Source organism: Borostomias antarcticus, assembly GCF_949987555.1.
Source record: "Borostomias antarcticus genome assembly, chromosome: 25".
Lineage (NCBI taxonomy): Eukaryota > Metazoa > Chordata > Actinopteri > Stomiiformes > Stomiidae > Borostomias > Borostomias antarcticus.
In genome coordinates, this window is record NC_140258.1 from 9,940,405 (window position 1) to 9,957,951 (window position 17,547).

The 17,547-nt window shown below is 43.3% G+C and overlaps 2 protein-coding genes across 2 annotated transcripts; both read right to left on the minus strand.

Annotated features, from left to right (window-relative positions):
- Window positions 1-516: 516 nt before the first annotated feature.
- rab1ab (RAB1A, member RAS oncogene family b) lies at window positions 517-8,231 on the minus strand. Its single transcript, XM_084458809.1, has 6 exons — window positions 7,875-8,231; window positions 4,179-4,251; window positions 3,617-3,712; window positions 2,491-2,586; window positions 2,131-2,262; window positions 517-1,793 (listed from the first exon to the last, which is right to left on the minus strand). The coding sequence occupies exons 1-6, from the start codon at window positions 7,886-7,888 to the stop codon at window positions 1,596-1,598; spliced, it is 609 nt and encodes a 202-aa protein (XP_084314935.1). The 5' UTR covers window positions 7,889-8,231; the 3' UTR covers window positions 517-1,595.
- Window positions 8,232-8,810: 579 nt separating this feature from the next.
- Window positions 8,811-14,523, minus strand: LOC311326039 (N(4)-(Beta-N-acetylglucosaminyl)-L-asparaginase; the record flags this gene model as incomplete). The annotated part of the gene is made up of 10 exons (XM_084458877.1): window positions 8,811-8,906; window positions 9,127-9,231; window positions 9,656-9,723; window positions 9,819-9,834; window positions 11,887-11,975; window positions 12,242-12,280; window positions 13,034-13,079; window positions 13,187-13,340; window positions 13,741-13,879; window positions 14,415-14,523. The coding sequence occupies 10 exons, from the start codon at window positions 14,521-14,523 to the stop codon at window positions 8,811-8,813; spliced, it is 861 nt and encodes a 286-aa protein (XP_084315003.1).
- Between the last annotated feature and the right edge of the window lie 3,024 nt (window positions 14,524-17,547).

The following is a 17,547-nucleotide window of genomic DNA, read 5'->3' on the forward strand; positions in this document are numbered from 1 at the left end:
CCTGTGAGATTCTGCTGAGTTATGTCCACTGGAAACAAGGCCACACTGCAGCAGCTTAATTATAGGTCCAGATAGATGGATATCTGGTAGGTGTTTCAGAAAGCAGGGTCAGTGAGTTAACTAGCTACTGTTACTTGCCAAACATTTAATACCACATTTGGGTTTAAAAATTAGGTATAATTGCGTACTATGTAAACACTCCCAACAACCCATATTCTAGTATAGCATTTAAGTCCCAAAATCAAGAGAAATACTGAGCTAGTTATTAACTTAGCAATTTGACTCTTTGGACCATCCCCTATAACCTTGACAATACGTCAAACCTTATTTCAGCTACCTAAGTACTGCAACTCTGAGTGCCTTAAACCCGATCTATAGAATGTTCCAGTCAAACAATGGACTAATTCTACTCAAATCCCCCTTACACTCATATCCAAACAGCAAACATACTGCAGGGCAAACAGTACTAGAGAAAAGGCTCGAGTTGTTTTAAAACTGAATTCAGTTGCCTTTATTATGAAAAAAAAAAAGAACATAGTGTTTTCATACGCACTTTTGTACTGAGATATTCCACAGGCGATGGCCAGTTTGTAGACAGACCCTAAGTTACCGCTACAATAAATTTGCCATATAAATGCAGAATAAATAATTAAAACAAGTTTTCTACATGTTCCACCAAGAATCGCAGACAGATCTTTCCATATCATACAGTCTGGTAGTACAATATTTATTTATTTCCATTTAAATGTTACATGTTGAGCAACAAAATTACAATTGTCTGCAGCCACAAATTTAATGCAGAGATGAAGTCAAGATTACCCCGATAATGTATTGAGCACTACTGAACTAGCAAATCAGATCTTACATATATATATATACATAATGTTTATGTACATACAGTATATTTCTCCACTAGACTTTCAACGTGGGACAGTGAGACACTGTTGTGCAGTTGGCTGACACACAATTTGCCGAGAAAAAAGGGACAGAGATCTACGCATGCCAATACACACAGCAAAATAATCAACAAGTGAGAGAAGAAAACAAAAGAAAAAGGGTACATAAAAACAGGAAACATTGTTAACTTTGACCACAGACCAACCCCGCAGTAGGAATGCAGTGAGATAGACGCACACACACAGTCGCACACACAGTCACATACACACGCATTAGTCTCATAAACCTGCACACTGAGGAGGTGGATTTAACAAGGGGGGGAAGGGTGTTGTCTCTGAGGGGGTCCAGGTTGGGGTGGGTGGTGGGAGGGTTAAGCCAATCCGGGTGGTGGTGATTTGCTGGGAGGGCCTGACCATCTGACCTTTGCCAAGACCATCCTACTACACATAACTTACCAGGACAAGGAAGGAGGGGAGGGGTATTCATTGATTGTTATTTTGGTAATGCGGCTACAGTACATAAAGTACAAATTCAATTTTGTTTTCTCGCACACTAGCTCTCTCCAGAACGGTTGGGTTTCCTGGGGCACGGTGGAGGTTCGAGACTGGGGCCAGGTGGAGGGGGATTGACAGGCCAAAGATGGGTGTGGGGGTGGGGTTTGGGGTACAGGGGTTGGTGGAGGTGGTGGGATCTTCCTCTCAGCAGCAGCCCCCGGAGGAGGGCTTGACAGGGGTGCTCTGGATCTTCACGTTGGACTTCTCAGCTCCGCCGGTCGTGGCCCCGGGGCCCATCCTCTTCTTGATCTCGGCGGCCATGGTCATGAAGGCCTGCTCCACGTTGGTGGCATTCTTGGCGCTGGTTTCCAAGAACGGAATGCCCAAGGAGTCTGCAAACTCCTGTGGGGAGAGGGAGGGAGGGAGGGAGGGAGAGGGAGAGAGAGGGGGAGAGGGAGAGAGAGAAATCCAGGTAAGAGGCTAATTGTAATCAAAATGAGGGTTTTCTTCTGGGTCACAAAACACAATCTTGAATAAATCTTTATTTTATTTGGTTGGGTCGATTTAACAAAAAATCACGCATAATATCTCCAATATTATTTTGCCCCATAGGTAAAAAGTGAGTTAGGTCCATTTTTTCTAGCCTATTACAGTCTTTTCTCTGAAGTTTCCTGTCTAATACAGTCTTGCCTTGCCAAAACCATCACCTGCCAAAGTCATCACCTGCCAAAACCCTTACCTTTGCTGTTGTGTAATCCACCACCTTCTTTGTTGTCAGGTCACACTTGTTCCCAACCAATAGCTTGTTGACATTTTCACTGGCATAGCGGTCGATTTCCTGTAGCCACTGTTTGACATTGTTGAAGGACTCCTGAAACCAATTACTTAGGTAAGCCAAAGGTTTGAACTTAAAGTAAGAAAAATCCTTTTGATAATGCAAACACCTGACTTTGTTATTACGCATATTTCCTAGACCGCAATGCATAAAGGCATCCTATTTTGAGTCATCAAAACTTAATAAAAGTACAATACACAGTCCCTCAACTTATTCCATCAGGTGCTAATAGAATGTGAATGCCAGATGTGGTCCCAGTCTGACCTGGTCTGTGACGTCGTAGACTACAATGATGCCGTGGGCTCCTCTGTAGTAGCTGGATGTGATTGTGCGAAACCTCTCCTGCCCCGCTGTGTCCCACTGTGAACACATACGTCACGGTCCTTTAATTAGAGCTCACAACACACACAGGCAAATGGAACCTCACACTCTCTCTGCCAACCTGCCAACTCATTACCTCTCTCACTCACGCACGCACGCGCACATGCACACACACACACACACACTCACTTACTCACACACACTTACACTTTTTTTTTTGCTGTTACCTTAATTACATGACTGCCAAGTTATGCAACACATCAATACTAGGGCTGGGTATCGATACTGATTTCCAAAAATGAATGAATGAATGAATCATTGAATGAATGAATGAACTATTCATTCCTTCATTTATTCATTCATTCATTAAATAAAAGAACGATATTGAGATTCATGAATCGATTCAGAATCATTTGATTCAGAATCGATTAATCCTTTTTTTTATTTTTATTTACCCAGCCCTACAGGTGACCCTGGCAGGGTTATGTAGGGCTCAGACTACAGGATTTTTGGGCCGATTTATCCCCGATTCATCCCTCCCGACAATCGGAGGAGAAATCTGGTCTGGAACATTGGTCGGGGCCGATGATCGGTCCAGATTATCTTGTAATGTGAGGGGTTTACAGATCAAATCTTATACCTCCCGATCGGCTCGCAGACCCATCGGGGCGGCCCCGATAATATCAAACAAGTTTGATATTTAAGATTATTATGTCCCGACTTTACAAGTGAGACGGCGAGACCAGTGGTTCGTTGCTCCCTCGGACACGATAAGATCCTGTAGTGTGTGATGAGACGTTATTTTCAAATCTTGCTGTGTGTGCTTGTTTGAGATGCGCAAGAAGAATATCTGCCAAGATTCTCCTTATGTGCGTGATGTAACCCGATCCTGTAGGTTGAGCCCGGCATTAGGCTTTCATGACCTCAAAGAAAATCTAACCCAGACCTGGGCTGGCCTATGTGAAATGCATGCCTACATAGACCTTTGCATCAGAGGTGTAAACTCCCAGTTGTGGCTCTAGAAAACCTAAGGAGAATGGTATGGGAGGGAAGAGAGGTCTGTACTTACGATCTGAAGTTTAATAGTTTTTCCGTCTAATTCTATGGTTCGAATTTTGAAGTCCACCCCGATAGTGCTAATGTAGCTTTCTGTGTACGTGTCGTCCTGTGAGAAGGAGGGGAGAAGAGACGGTGTGAAACTAACAGAACTCACCATGTAACAAGAATTATCAAAATCATCAAACCTTTTAACATTCTCATGGGTGAAAATAGCCTTTCTATTGTTGATCTACAATTTATCCAGGACTTAAAAACATAAACTTTTCCAGTGATTGATATGGAAGATTCATGTATGTTACAACCCACTTAGCTCTTCCTTGTTGAATTAGACAATACACACACTCAAGTGTCTTTTGCCAAGGTACACCTAATAATGGCTGAATAAAGAGAAACATCCCAGCCAAGCCAAGTGGTACTGAGGAGCAGGAGGGGGAGGGGATAGGAGGGGGAGGAGGATGATAGAAGGAGGGGGAGGAGGATGAGGCGGTAGAGGAGGAGGATAGGAGGGGGAGGAGGAGGAAGTGGAGGGGGGGGGGAAGAGGAGGAAGAGGGAGAGGAGGAGGACAACTCACTGCGAATCGGAGGAGAAGGCATGACTTTCCAACGCCAGAGTCACCAATCAGCAGCAGCTTGAATAAATAGTCACTGAGAATGAAGAGAGCAGATAGTTCCATGGTTAAAGTGACAGCATAAGACATTATTCAAGAGATTCTCTTCCATGCAGCTACTACATAGCCTGATACAACTAGACTTCATTTCATTTGGTTTGCACTTACTCACAGTTGACAATATTATCTAACCTGATCGGACAGACCCACAAGCATAGACCCACAAGTTCATCCTGAGCTCAACAGCCCTTTCAGGGACTATGGATGAGTCAGACTTTGCCTACAACCCATTCTCAAATATTCCACTAGGCCTGATTGGTTTCAATGATAGACACACAACAGGTTCAAGAAACTGCAACGAGAACAATGACAGTCCTGGGAGTTCCTAATATACATTTTACAGGAAGGACGTTTCATGAGAATTGTCCTTTTATGGTCACATACTAGAGCTTTTACAGCTAAATTAAACTTCAGTTTCGGGCAATGGCTGCTGCTGAGTTTAGGCTAGTCAGCAAAACCACATAAGGAAAGTATGTCAATGGTCACGTTACTGTGCTCATAATGTGATGGGCCTAGGCTACTTTGTAACAGGCGATTTCAGCCAAATGAAGACTCACAAGGTACATCAACTCTGTAGGCCAATGCTTCCTGGACTAAATGGTAGGCCTACTTAAACCCCTCTTTATACTAAGCTCAGTCAAGAGGAACTTCTCACACAGATCGCCACCAGATATGATGTCATATCAGTCTGATGCATGTTTAATCAGCTGTTCTGCTACAATAGCTGGTTTTGAGAGTTTGCCAAACAGTCTGTCTCACAGCAGTTTGTTGGCATAGTTTCAGAGTGCTTCCAAACTTGATCAGCTATAGGAGGATGCACGAACGCACGCACGCACACACACACACACAAAACAATCAGATGCAAAAACTCAAACACAAACAGTGTGCAGGGCAAGCAAGACTACATCAAACAACACAGTGGAAGAAGCTGTATGCTGAGGTGTGAACTGAGGTGATGTAGGTGAACCCAGTTTAGGAAAGTAAAGCTTTGCCTGAATTACCTGAAAGACCTGAATTAGATGTTGATATTTTGTACCTAAGTTATGTGCACTCGTTTCACTTCAGCTCAGCGTAGAGAAATGCACCGATAAATGCCTTACTGTGCGGCGTGCGTATCTATGACGACACTGTTGACACCATATATCTGTGATACGCCCACCCTGCAACAACACTAGTAGCAGAAGCAGTACCACCCCACCTGAACAAAATCCCAGTGGAAACGGTCTTACTATCACCAAATAAATAAACAAGTCAAGGGATGGAACCCTATTTCAACCTCATTACAACATGTTAGCCATCAACCACACACCCATGTTGCTTAGTCACACTTGGGGCAAGGTTTTGTCTGGTTCAGTGATTGATCATCAGGGCTGTTCCTTGTTGTAATGTTCATGTAGCTAAATAAAAATAAATACATATGATGTGTGTGTGGTTGACATTACATTCATATTTACTTATATTACATAATATTTACCAAATAGAGATTTTAAAAAGTGCTACAATATGTTTTGCACATAAAACATTAGCAGAGATGATTCACAAATTATCTAGATATCTTTAACCAACAACTGTCTAATAGCTAATTATGCATCGGTAGCCTAGATTTTGCTTGAGAGTTGCAGACCGGTCATCTGAACCAACTTTTTCCCATTCATATCGACCTCTATGGGACACAGTGACACCTGTTACACAAGTCTGGCCATTCTGTCTGTAACCAAGGGCCATTTCCATCATCCAAATTTGCAAAAAGCTGTAGCTGAAAGAACAGTAGAATGTTGGAGTAAAAACACTGAGAAACAACATTCTCCACTCCCAACCATTGGGCTAATGATCTCTTTTCAAACCCTCACATTGGCTGCTGAAGACCAAACTGTAGGCAGCCATTGTCCACTTGTTCAGCTGACACAGGCACACGCGCGCGTTAAGTGTTTATTCAACAGAAGTAGGTGCACTGTGCTCTACAGCAAAGCTGAGGTAAGGAAACACCAGTAAGCTGATGAGTAAGCACTTCTGTGTAGAGAGGGGGGATTCAGCTAAGCCTGAGTCTGGACATTCTGGTAGCACAGCAGGCCACAGAAGTTAGGCTGAGAGTTTCAGGTGCGTGTTCAGTATGAAGGAGAGATAGCATACCACGCCTACCATTAACAAAAACTGGTTTAGGCCACCACTTGGAAGGACATGGATAATTGGGTGAAAATGGAAGTGTTGCACTGTTGCCTGAGTTTCGCACCCCTCAGCGATGCGGTCTTCTGAGTTGACTAGGCCTTGGTCCTGGAGTGTCAGGACAGGAGCGCTGATCTCACAGGGCCTGTATGTTTCCTGCTTCCCTGGACTCCCTTTCCTCTCCCCTCCCATTGTAATGAATTACAGTCATGCCCTCTTCATTAGACTGATGGCTGTGGACAATGGGATACCCTGTGTGAGCCTGACTGCTGTTGCTGCTCACTGGTCCTTCATGCAGGGAGAGAACAATAGAGAAATAAGGACTGGGCTCAAATACCTGCCTGATCCATTCCATTCCCACCCACGTTTCGGTTTCAAGTGGAGCAATACAGCACTTTGCAAAATGTATCACACACACGCATACGCCTCTTCCATAGCAATCCATCTCAATATTCTACCAATGACAAAGGTCAAGGGCTAGAGACGAGGTGGTGAGCGTATGGGACATCTCTGCTGTATTTACTCAAGTGTAGCCTACTCTTTTCATAGGAACGGTCAGCACAACAGCAACGGGGAGCTCTGAGGCACAAGCCAAGTCGTATTCATAATGTCAATGGCCCATATACAATCCCTACCTAACAGTGCAAGTGATAAAAACATGATACTGGGACAACTCAGTCTGAGCTTCAGTAGGCCTGAAAAGATAGGTACTTGCTAACCTACATGTTAACCCACGGTTGAATGTTGGTTCATCAGTCACTGAGTGGCCCAACCCCAGTGTGTTGAAAGAGGCATGTCATATGGCATGTGACCTACACATGACTCAGTGCACTGGAGTGGCTCAGCTACTGAAACACAGGACAATTGTCTGTAAAGCAGACTCATCAGTATAATAAAGACAATCATCGACATATGATTTTAGAGAGAATTGTGAGATTTTTTAGGTCACTTTAAGCACCTATACTTGGAAGACAGAGAGGATGACCACAGGGCCACAAGGAAACCCAAGCGTCCCAGAGAACTGCCCTGTTTATGGGAATGTCATTTGCCACTTTGAAATATTAAGTAACTGAAGTCAGCTATGGACAACATAGATAAGGAGTAGCTAGACAATATTTAATGGCACACGGGCTGGTCAGACTGAGGACTAACTGGGACTAACACATTTCCAGATGAGACTGGCTAACCTTAGCTAATAACGTAGCTTACGTCAGCTGATAGTTAAGCTGGAGCATAACTACCAACACTCACTGACATTGTCACTCTACATAATATTAGCTATCTAGCAAAGTTATTATACAGCTAAAGTTACATTTTGATAACGTTGGTGCTGGCTAGCACACTGGGAAGACAGATGGCTAGCTAGGGCTAGATAACTAAGTTAGCTAGCATTAGCTAGCTCACAATCTGGATAGTTTGCCAGCTACGAATACTTACTATTCGGGATTCATCGTGGAGTCGTCACAGTAAATCCCTTCTTCTAAAACGACTGCTTTTCCACGTCAAGAAGTCTAATAAATCCCTGTTGTTTTCAGTAAGCTGGCTGGGAAAGTAACGTTGCCTCTAAATCCAGACTGGTTAGTTTCCTATAGACCCAAAATGGCTGCTAGCTAGCTAACGTTACGTACACAACCAGGAAATAGCAAAGAACAGACGCTTTACTACACCTCCTGCTTCTTAGTGAATGTAAAGAATAGTTTTTACTATCGCCCAAGACAGTTGGACTTAAGTTCACTGGAGAATGAGCTAAAGCTAAAGAGTTTGCAGCTCGCCTCCCTTGCCCCTTCAACAACTCTGCTAGGCTGGCAGCGGAGGAGGAGATTACATCATTAGTGAAACGTGGCAAGCCTGTGTGTTGGCATGGGTTTTAGTCAATGAGAGCAAGGGTATACAGGATGTTTATTGATCAATCATTCTCAGGTAGGCCATATTCTCAAAGGTGGTCATAAACAAAAATTAGGGAAAAAAATATTTATTCATTATGCAACCTGCATAGCCTAACCTAACCTCAGAGAGGGTTCTTGAGAAGAATGAGAGCTAGGGAACTTGAGTGCCACCCGTAGACCAGGGTTAGTCTGACGATCAGATGGCTTAAGACAGGACAGGGTGTATGCTAGGAGGATATTATGTTATGTTGACCGATATTATGTACCTGCACATATTGAGTCACTCAGATCCAGCAAGTCTAGGCCTACTTGTATACACTGTCTATTTTAATCCACATGCACATCTGACAAACCTTGACTGTCTGGTCTGTAGGAACTACCAAGTATTCTGGGTAGAATATCTAATTTTATAGACACTGTATTTTACAGATTACGGATGAAGTAAGTGGTTCACTGAAGATGTTATCACAGTTGCATGTGCCCCAAGTCACTGTGGAAGCTGCACGCGTGTTTCCACAGAATCTGTCTCCTTGTTCCAAAATGCGTAGGTAAAGTCCATTGAAGAGGCAGCCCCCACTTCACCCTAAAAGACAGAGACCCTTATCAATGCTCTCTAAATGCAATGTAAATAAGTAGACACAGTTGGAAAGCAGGTTAGAATGACAACTGGAGTGTGTTTTTACCACCAACATAACTTCAAACCACGTTTGGCTGAACTATCAAACTCATATTCATCAGAAGTAATGCAACCATTACCAGCTCCTGAACAGACCCTAGAAGAAAGAAGAACATACATGCTCTACCTTCATGTTTAGGGCTATCAGTCCGATCTCGAAACACTTGTTGGGTAAAGTCCTCTTGATGATGTCATCCAGGACAGCATGGCAGGCCTCGTTGGGGGATGACCCCTGTGGGAGACATGGAAAGCCGAGGGGAAATGCCCAGTAAAACCATCCCTAATTAGATTTCAAAGGGTTCTTTCCCTTCAGCTTCTCTGACATTTGAACCTCAGGGCACATCAAAAAGCTACACCTTCCTCACTAGGTTTGACACGGATATAGTAAAACTATGCTAAAGACGAGTAGCAGGTCATGAAAACAACAGGACAAACTAATTACTTTATATGTCAGGGTGGGGATCAACACCATCTTGTGAATTTAAATTGTTAACACTCAACAGTCAAGATTTCAAAACAGATACCTGTATGGATTTGACCAAGTGATACATTGTTATTGAGTTAATATACTTGCATAACATCCAATGTCTATTATCTGAAATTAATTATTTGTCAAATTATCATAACATTTGAAATGTGAATCATAGTCTTGTTACCTGTTTCATCAGTTGAACTGCTTGGAAACTTGGGCAATAGCACATTATTTTGTCACCATCACCTGTGGCTAATGAGCGAAGAAAACATAAATCAAATTAAATATATTTCAGGAAATATTTGAACATCATTGTTTATCATTTGAACAAAGCCTATTTTACGCACCTGCAACAGCCCCCACCTGAAATGATGAAAAGACAAAGTTGATGATCATAGGAATATAATGTCTCATGTAGACTACCGTCAGCTACCTTCATTCACTCTCCATTCAAAATGATTATCTCCTTATTGCTATTACAACAAATCTCTCAATGGTCAATTGGCTATGAATGAGATCCCCTCAGGTGGAATGTGTGTGTGTCACCCCTCTGATAAAAAAGGAGAAAATAATTAAACATTTTAATTGGCTCGGGTGAGGTAGTGCCTTGTATCCAAGTTAGACTGTTCTACTGGCTTGACCAATCGTAGATGGCTACGTCTACTGAAACCAGGCCAGGTCAAGCCTGGCTTATGTGTGTTGGCTGGCTTGTTTCTGTGCGGGACTGGTAGGACGGTAATGTCTGATAAATAAAGATGGGTCTTGTCACCTGGACACATCAGTTCCAATGCTTCCAATGCTAATCCAGCACAATGAGAGCGGGACAGCCAGTAAGCTCATGGGCTCACAACAACTAGCAGCAGCTTCCATAACATTAAGCATCCGGCAGTTTTAAAGAAAAGCGCTGTCCCCACTGTTGACTTTATTGTCTTCATTTCGAGCGACGGTGATCGCCCCTAGCTTCATGGCAGGTAGGACAGCTGCCGACTCACTGTTGAGCACGGTGAGAGGTTAGCTGGCACTGCAGGCTGGCCAGTCTCAGCCTGCTATGCAAATGAGCTGGCAAGGCTCGGGGTTTCTGCTGTGTGTGATGTCAGAGCTCAAAGACCAATGGTTAGTGGTCCTGTTCTGGCTGGCTCTACTCAACCTGTCTCTCACGAGGTGCATGAGTCAACTAGTTCACGACTAGGGATGAGACGGTATGGATTTTTGCATTACTGTACGGTACGGTATCTAGTTACGCGGTACGGTTTAAGGTATTTCACGGTATACGGCATTTCACCTCCCCAACAGACATAAAAAAACAAGTATTTACTATATATTATATATTAATAGCAAACTTATATTAAATTACAACTTAACTTAACTGTTGCAAGCAACTTGAAATGTTAAGTTTCAGCAGTGTATTATTGTGTAATACCGTAAACGTAATACCATAAACACAGGGAATGTGACGGTTCTAATACGTGGACATTTGATACCGCGGTTCACGGTTTTCCGGTATACCGTCTCATCCCTATTCACGACAGTGCCGTAACGTAGCTTCTCTGCCCAATGCATGTTATGCTGTACAAGTGGGTAGGATTACAGGGAGGCTGGCTTCAGTGAAGACTGCCACTGCTGGTCCCCATTTTGCTTAAGCGGCTGCTTTACCAGCCTTGGCAGAATATGCAAATGAGCTGGCAAGGCTCTGTGTTTTCGCGATGAGTGACGTCACAGCTCAGCCCCTATGTGCAGGAAACACAGCTCTGTCTAGCATGGCAGTTTTACAGAAGGTTGCCTCTGACGCGTATTCAGCGGGTCCGCCTCCTCGTTTTATGAATGAAGCAGTTATGGCCGGAATGTCATTCACTCTTGTGCAGAGGCACAGCACACGGGATTCCTTGGGGATTCCTCGTGACCCTTTCAAATGGGAATATGGAACAATTCCTAGGTCACATGCTGCGGTCACCCACACAACCGCTTTTGGACCGCTATGTGGCTTGACAGGAGAAGTGCTCGCTGTCCAAGTGGCTGGTGCACGTTCTGATGGAGGGACATTCGAGCAAAAATGTATGGTGTGATCGTGTCGCTCCGCCTATTCCAATAGGGAGCAAGTCCTGTGGGGCTGAGCTCCACGAAATAGAATGTGGAGTGGAGTGAAGCCCCACAGGGCACAGGCTTTGCTAAACCCTAGTCTGCTCGCTGAAAGTTTCATCTTAGGAGAAGATGAATGGGTTGACACTTCTTATATACCGTAAGGGCACCTACTCCGATTGGCCACAGGTGCGCTTATATTTCTCTTTTTTTTGGTAGACGTAGCTAGCTACAAAGTAAAGTGCAGACTGTTTCCCAGCACACACATTAGCCATAAACGCTATGAACACAAGTCGAGTGAAGTCAGTGTGTGTGCAGGAAAGCTCTGGGTCAGCTTGCCATGTGCTCAGCGTAAAGGCCACAGCCTGGGAGGGGCGAGTCTCCCACCCTCCCTGGAGATTTGAAGGGAGCACCTGAGGTGGAGACACCTGGAAAACACAGACCAAAATCAGCTGGGGCTCAATACCAAAAATAATGCTTCCTATAATTGGAATTACAAAATAACAATTATTTCTTTCCGATATAATAATTACATTCAGATATTATTATTTGATAATATAAATTGAAAATGTGAAAGATTGTTTCATGATGAGATGCTCTAGACACAAACACTCTTTCATACTACTTAGTAAGGGAAGACAAGAGTGTGTGTGTGTGGGGGGGGGGGGGGGGGGTATGAAACTGATTTCCTCACCCACAGTTATATTCCCCATGTTGTCCAGTGCTATGATACCTGATGAAAGGGTGATCATGGAGGAAGAACAAAAAACAGTTTCACTTTTAGTACTGATGTCACTAGACCAGGTCCAGCCTGGCTTATAGCGGATGGCCTTTATCCACAACAATGACCTCTCTAGGATAATAAAGATGAAGGCCTACAGTACCAATACGGTTTTATGTTATGCATCATCTTCACTTGATCAAACACACCTGTGTACTTAATCACTTGTCCCAAGGCCTTGTATTTCAGCATTGTGCATATAAGCTATTGTTTTATTATTTTACTTGGTGTATAAGGTAAATTAAATGCCAATTGTAGATATTAGGCTTAGTCAGTTTTTTATTTTCCTTTTAGAATTTACAACACCAACGAATTTTAAGCTCAGCAAAACATTGTCATGGAGTTCTACACAACTTGTAGTGTAGAAGTTGTAAAGGACGGGGTTCACCTAAACATATGGGCAATGTATATGGGCACATCAGGCAATTTCCATTGGCCTGAGCACAGGTTACTGAGTCCTGTAGACTGACAGTAACCTAGCTAGCAAAGAGCACTGATGGTAGCAGTTTCAGATTATTTTCATTTCAGATTATTATCAGTAGATAAGATATCTCATCATGGGACCATTGTGGCTGAAAGCAACTCAAACTCATGTAGTTTCAACTGAATTGAGGTACTTTGACTGGACTAGGGCTCCCTCTAGAGTACAAAACAAACACAACACAAATAGTCATGTACAGCAGAACTCAATGAAACAAATCTTACCAAGTGTATCGTGTCCACTGGCTTTTTGTCTTTGTTCAAGATATTCCTATGTACAAAAAAATCAAAAGGCCAAGCATTAATCAACAGTTTTTCTCAAGATGTCTCAATGTGATGTTCATGTGATGTCACCAACAGGAAGTGCCGATGAGCTACCTGGTCTTTGGTAGAGTGTGTCCCCAGCATGCTGTCATTAGGTTCTATGGTAAAGCCATGTTCCTTGGCAAAGGCAGCTGCTCCATCCCCGACCAGAAGACTGTGGGGGCTTTTGTCCATCACCTTACGAGCCACCCGCACAGGAGTTCCTACCCTAGAAACACACACACACACACACACACACACACACATGCACACACACACACACACACACACACACACACACACACACACACACACACACACACACACACACACACAAAGAATTACAAGACTAACAACAACCACATACATGCACATACAGTACACACAATTCAAACATTACTCAAAAGAGTAAATTAATAATGTACACCAACATTCAAGCTCCTATACATATCTGTTCACAAGAAAGTACACTAGAAAACACACACTGACTGCATATAAAACACACACTGACTGCATATAAAACACACACTGACTGCATACACTGTAACCTGCAAACTGGATTTAAAAAAAGATGACCACCTTCTCTAAAAGCAGACAGTTGTTTTGTCCTAATCCAGAGGCTCTCTCACCCTTGGAGTGCTGCCACTGCCCCAAACCTCCCAGCAGTGCCCTCCATGATGGCAGCATCACACTCCAGCACTCCCGCACAGTTAGGGAAACCTCCTCTTCCCACAACGTGGCGGCCTGTCTCTGGGTCATCCTCAACCTCTGGAGACACACAGGCCCACATCACCGGGACGGACAAAGACATGCAAACATTAGACTGTAGGGACACTAGTACGCAACACACAAGGTTGATTTCACATTATATTAAGATGTAAACTACTAGGCTGAAGAATCTATATAATTAGATTATTCACTCCCTAGTGAGAATAATCCAGGACATTACATCTGTATAACTAGGCTACCACTTTAAGACCACCATGGCCTAACATAATGTTATGATTTAAAAGAGAGATGTCCACCAATAATATTATGATGATCTGTTGTGCCAGCCGACAAGTCTTCTTCTTCAAAAGATGTGAAAAGATGACATCTACTGGCTCTACTTTTATGTAGGCTACAAATAATAGATCCATGCTGCATTGTCTATATTTGGCCTGTTTTGGTATTTTGCAACGAATATCAGGAATTTATAACAACTATTTCCGACCAAGTAAGTAGGCTATAACAACAGCACTGGGACTTTTAACTACCATTAGTTAGGCTATGCCTACTATAACTCATTCTAGTTCATGCCAACCTGCCGTGGCCTCTTCCACAGCATCAGTTGCGTGACGTCCATCGATAATCAAAAAACGAAGTCTCTCCACCGCAGGCTGAGAGAAAGACCATGTTCCCACAGCTGCCATAAACCCTCTGTTACCAACAACTGTAAGTTACGAAACAATTATTTTAATCATTCACGTTCCAAATCACGTACATTGACTCTACTAGGTCTATTTATATGGTAACCACACGTCGTTCTACCAGAGTGCAGAGGTAATAGGGCCTACACCAGCAGTCATTCCGAATAGTGACGAGTCATTCCGAATAGTGACGAGCAGACAGGTAGCTAACACTGCGCTGGGGCTACAAACTAGGCCTATTTGCTCGTCGGTCTCAGTCAATAAATCACCAATGACAATTTCTGAATTAAAGAGAATTCAGTGTACAGACAAACGGAAAGTAGGCTACAAACCTAAGACTACCTCTTCCGTAATGTAAGCTACGGGGAATTTCTGCATGAGCCAATGAAAGTGAAAGTTGTAGGCTACAGGTATGTAGGCTACATAAGTTGAATTCGTTTTGTATTCCGGCGTACGCACAAGTTTAACATTATATGCAATCTGCACGAATGTACCCAAAGGTAGCCTTGAATATAGACTACAATAATAAATACTTCACAATTAGGCTAATCATTTCCACTAGTCTTGACTGCACTTGGCGAACAGAGTGCCGTGTGTATGTGTGTGCGTGTATGTTTGTTTTGTTCTTAAATCTTTGTAATCTGTGTAAACTAGACTACAAGGATAGCTCCAAAGCGAACACAAACATTATTTTATTTGAGTGTTATCCTATTGCTTTTTTCTTTTCTTCCTGTGGTCAATTTGTAACGACACTTTGTTTAGACTACCCTTGCATTGTCATATAATATTATAATGGAATAAGGAATTATACGATGATACCCTGACCCATATGGCCCCGTTTATTTTGGAAGTGTAAAACACAAGTAGCCCAGGCTGTTCTATTAATACATCCATGTGCTGTAGTGAAACATGTGCTCCTTTTTTATTTTTTAACAGCGACTGATTTATATCCGAGGCCCAGCAAATATGGAGCATATAGAGCTAAGCAGCATACCAAGACTGGCTCTCGTCTCCCAGACACATCCACCGTTAATATTTTAAGACTCATTACTCATAGTGCGCTACCTTGATCATGATGGCCATGTAATCTCCTCACTATTTTTATGGCTGATGTTCTGTGAGTGCTTGTCTGGACTCACGCTATCGCTCTGACCGTGCCATGCTCTGACCGGGAGAAATACGAGCTGTCACCTGGGCGAACCAGAGGCCGAACCATGTGCCTACCTGTGCGCTCTTCCTCACAAATTCAATTTCATGCCTATTATTACCGAATATTGTGAATTGTGATTATGAAGCATAGGCTATAGCTATAGAACCCCGCGTCCCATAATATATGTGATGCCAGTCTGTCACCACTAGAGGGAGCAATCTTATCAAAATGTGTAGCCTAAACCATGGTCCCTTTACGTTTGGCCCTGGACGGGTTGCAGCAGTGCAGTGTAGGGCCTACAGCAACTTTCGGTTAAAGAGATGCCCAGATAGCCCTAGTGGTTGTTAGAGAGTAGCTTTGATATGTGGTTGGATATGGGAATGACTCCAACACAGGATTAGCCTATCTACTAGGAGTATACCTAGTGACCTAGTCTTCTTCGATGTCGACACCCATGTAGCGTTTGAGGCTACCCCGTTAGGTTATTTGATGGCACGTCAGGGCAGTATTTATACAGAGTAGGCCTATTTATAACGAGGAATGAGCTGGGGACATGGTGGGGACATAGGCTAGCACTGAAGTAGAACATATTTGATATTTTTGTTGGGTTTGGTCTCTACAAAAACAATCATGGATACATTTAGGCTACAAGCAATGCTTGCTCTCACTTCAGTAAGAAAGTAATTGCTCTTTATTAGGTTTGGCTGAAGGTCGACGTTCAGCTTCATTCATAGGGGATATTTAGTCTGTAGTCTATTGATAAATGTAGGCTATAGCCTATTTGTTGGTGGGTCTTTAGTGCTCCTCCCTTATAGCCTTCTGTTTTTCTTCAGCACATTAATTTGTGACCAGCTATTTCCAGGTTTTATTGGAAATGCTTGCAGGGTTTGCAGATTAAGGTTGCCCACACAGGGTCCTACAGCCATTCGATCTTTGGTCCCATAGCCCACTGACGTCTGCGCCCCTTGCTCATGAGCATGAAGGGGGGAAGGAAGGATTGGCGCAGCTGCGTTTTGAATTCCAACCTGCAACCGAGTCACCAACGTCAAATAACTAAAATATGGCGGAGGGTTGATATACGGCCGACACATCCTTGCCCGGGCCAAACACAGATGTAGGCTAGCCTAACCCCCTTGGAGTTGCGCATCCATCCAAGGATTGGTATGATTTTAGTTAGTTTTTCCCCTTTTAAAATCGTTTTAGGCAATATAGCCTAATATAAGATTGTATGCAGGTAGGCCTACATATAGGCCTATATATTGTACACATATAGGCCTATTGTTTAGCCTTTCCTAAACTTATAGGCTAGGCTACTTGTAGTTATTTAGATGCGTGTATCACAAAAATAGGCTAAAACCAGATTCAGAGATAAATAAGTTTGGGGTTTAATCGGAGTTTAGCGAATGTTATATCATCTTTTGAAACAGGTAATCTCCATTTGACGCTGAGTGCACATATGTGTGAACCATATAGCCTACATTGCTAATAAACTGATCTTGAATCTTTTGGGCAACACAACACCGACAAAAGCTGAGTTCAGGTCAGTGCGCATCCTGCGCTTGCTACGCCTCGAGAACGGAAAGGTTGAAGGAGAGTGTGGATTATATAGAGAAAGGGGAGAGAGAGGGACGGAGGGAGTGTCGGGTGATTCCCTCCCCTCGCCAAATGTCTACCCTGGTGTCACTACTTCATAACCCCGCACTTCCCGCGCCTCACACAGATGGCCAAAGCGCCCCAGGCACCGAAGTCTCCAATCATCGACATTGTCAGACGCTACCCTAACTGCGACTACCGAGATAGGAGACGAGAGACTGAATCAGTTTATACTTTTATTATTTAGGGCTACATCCATACGTTTTCATTCGAACAGAAAGGCT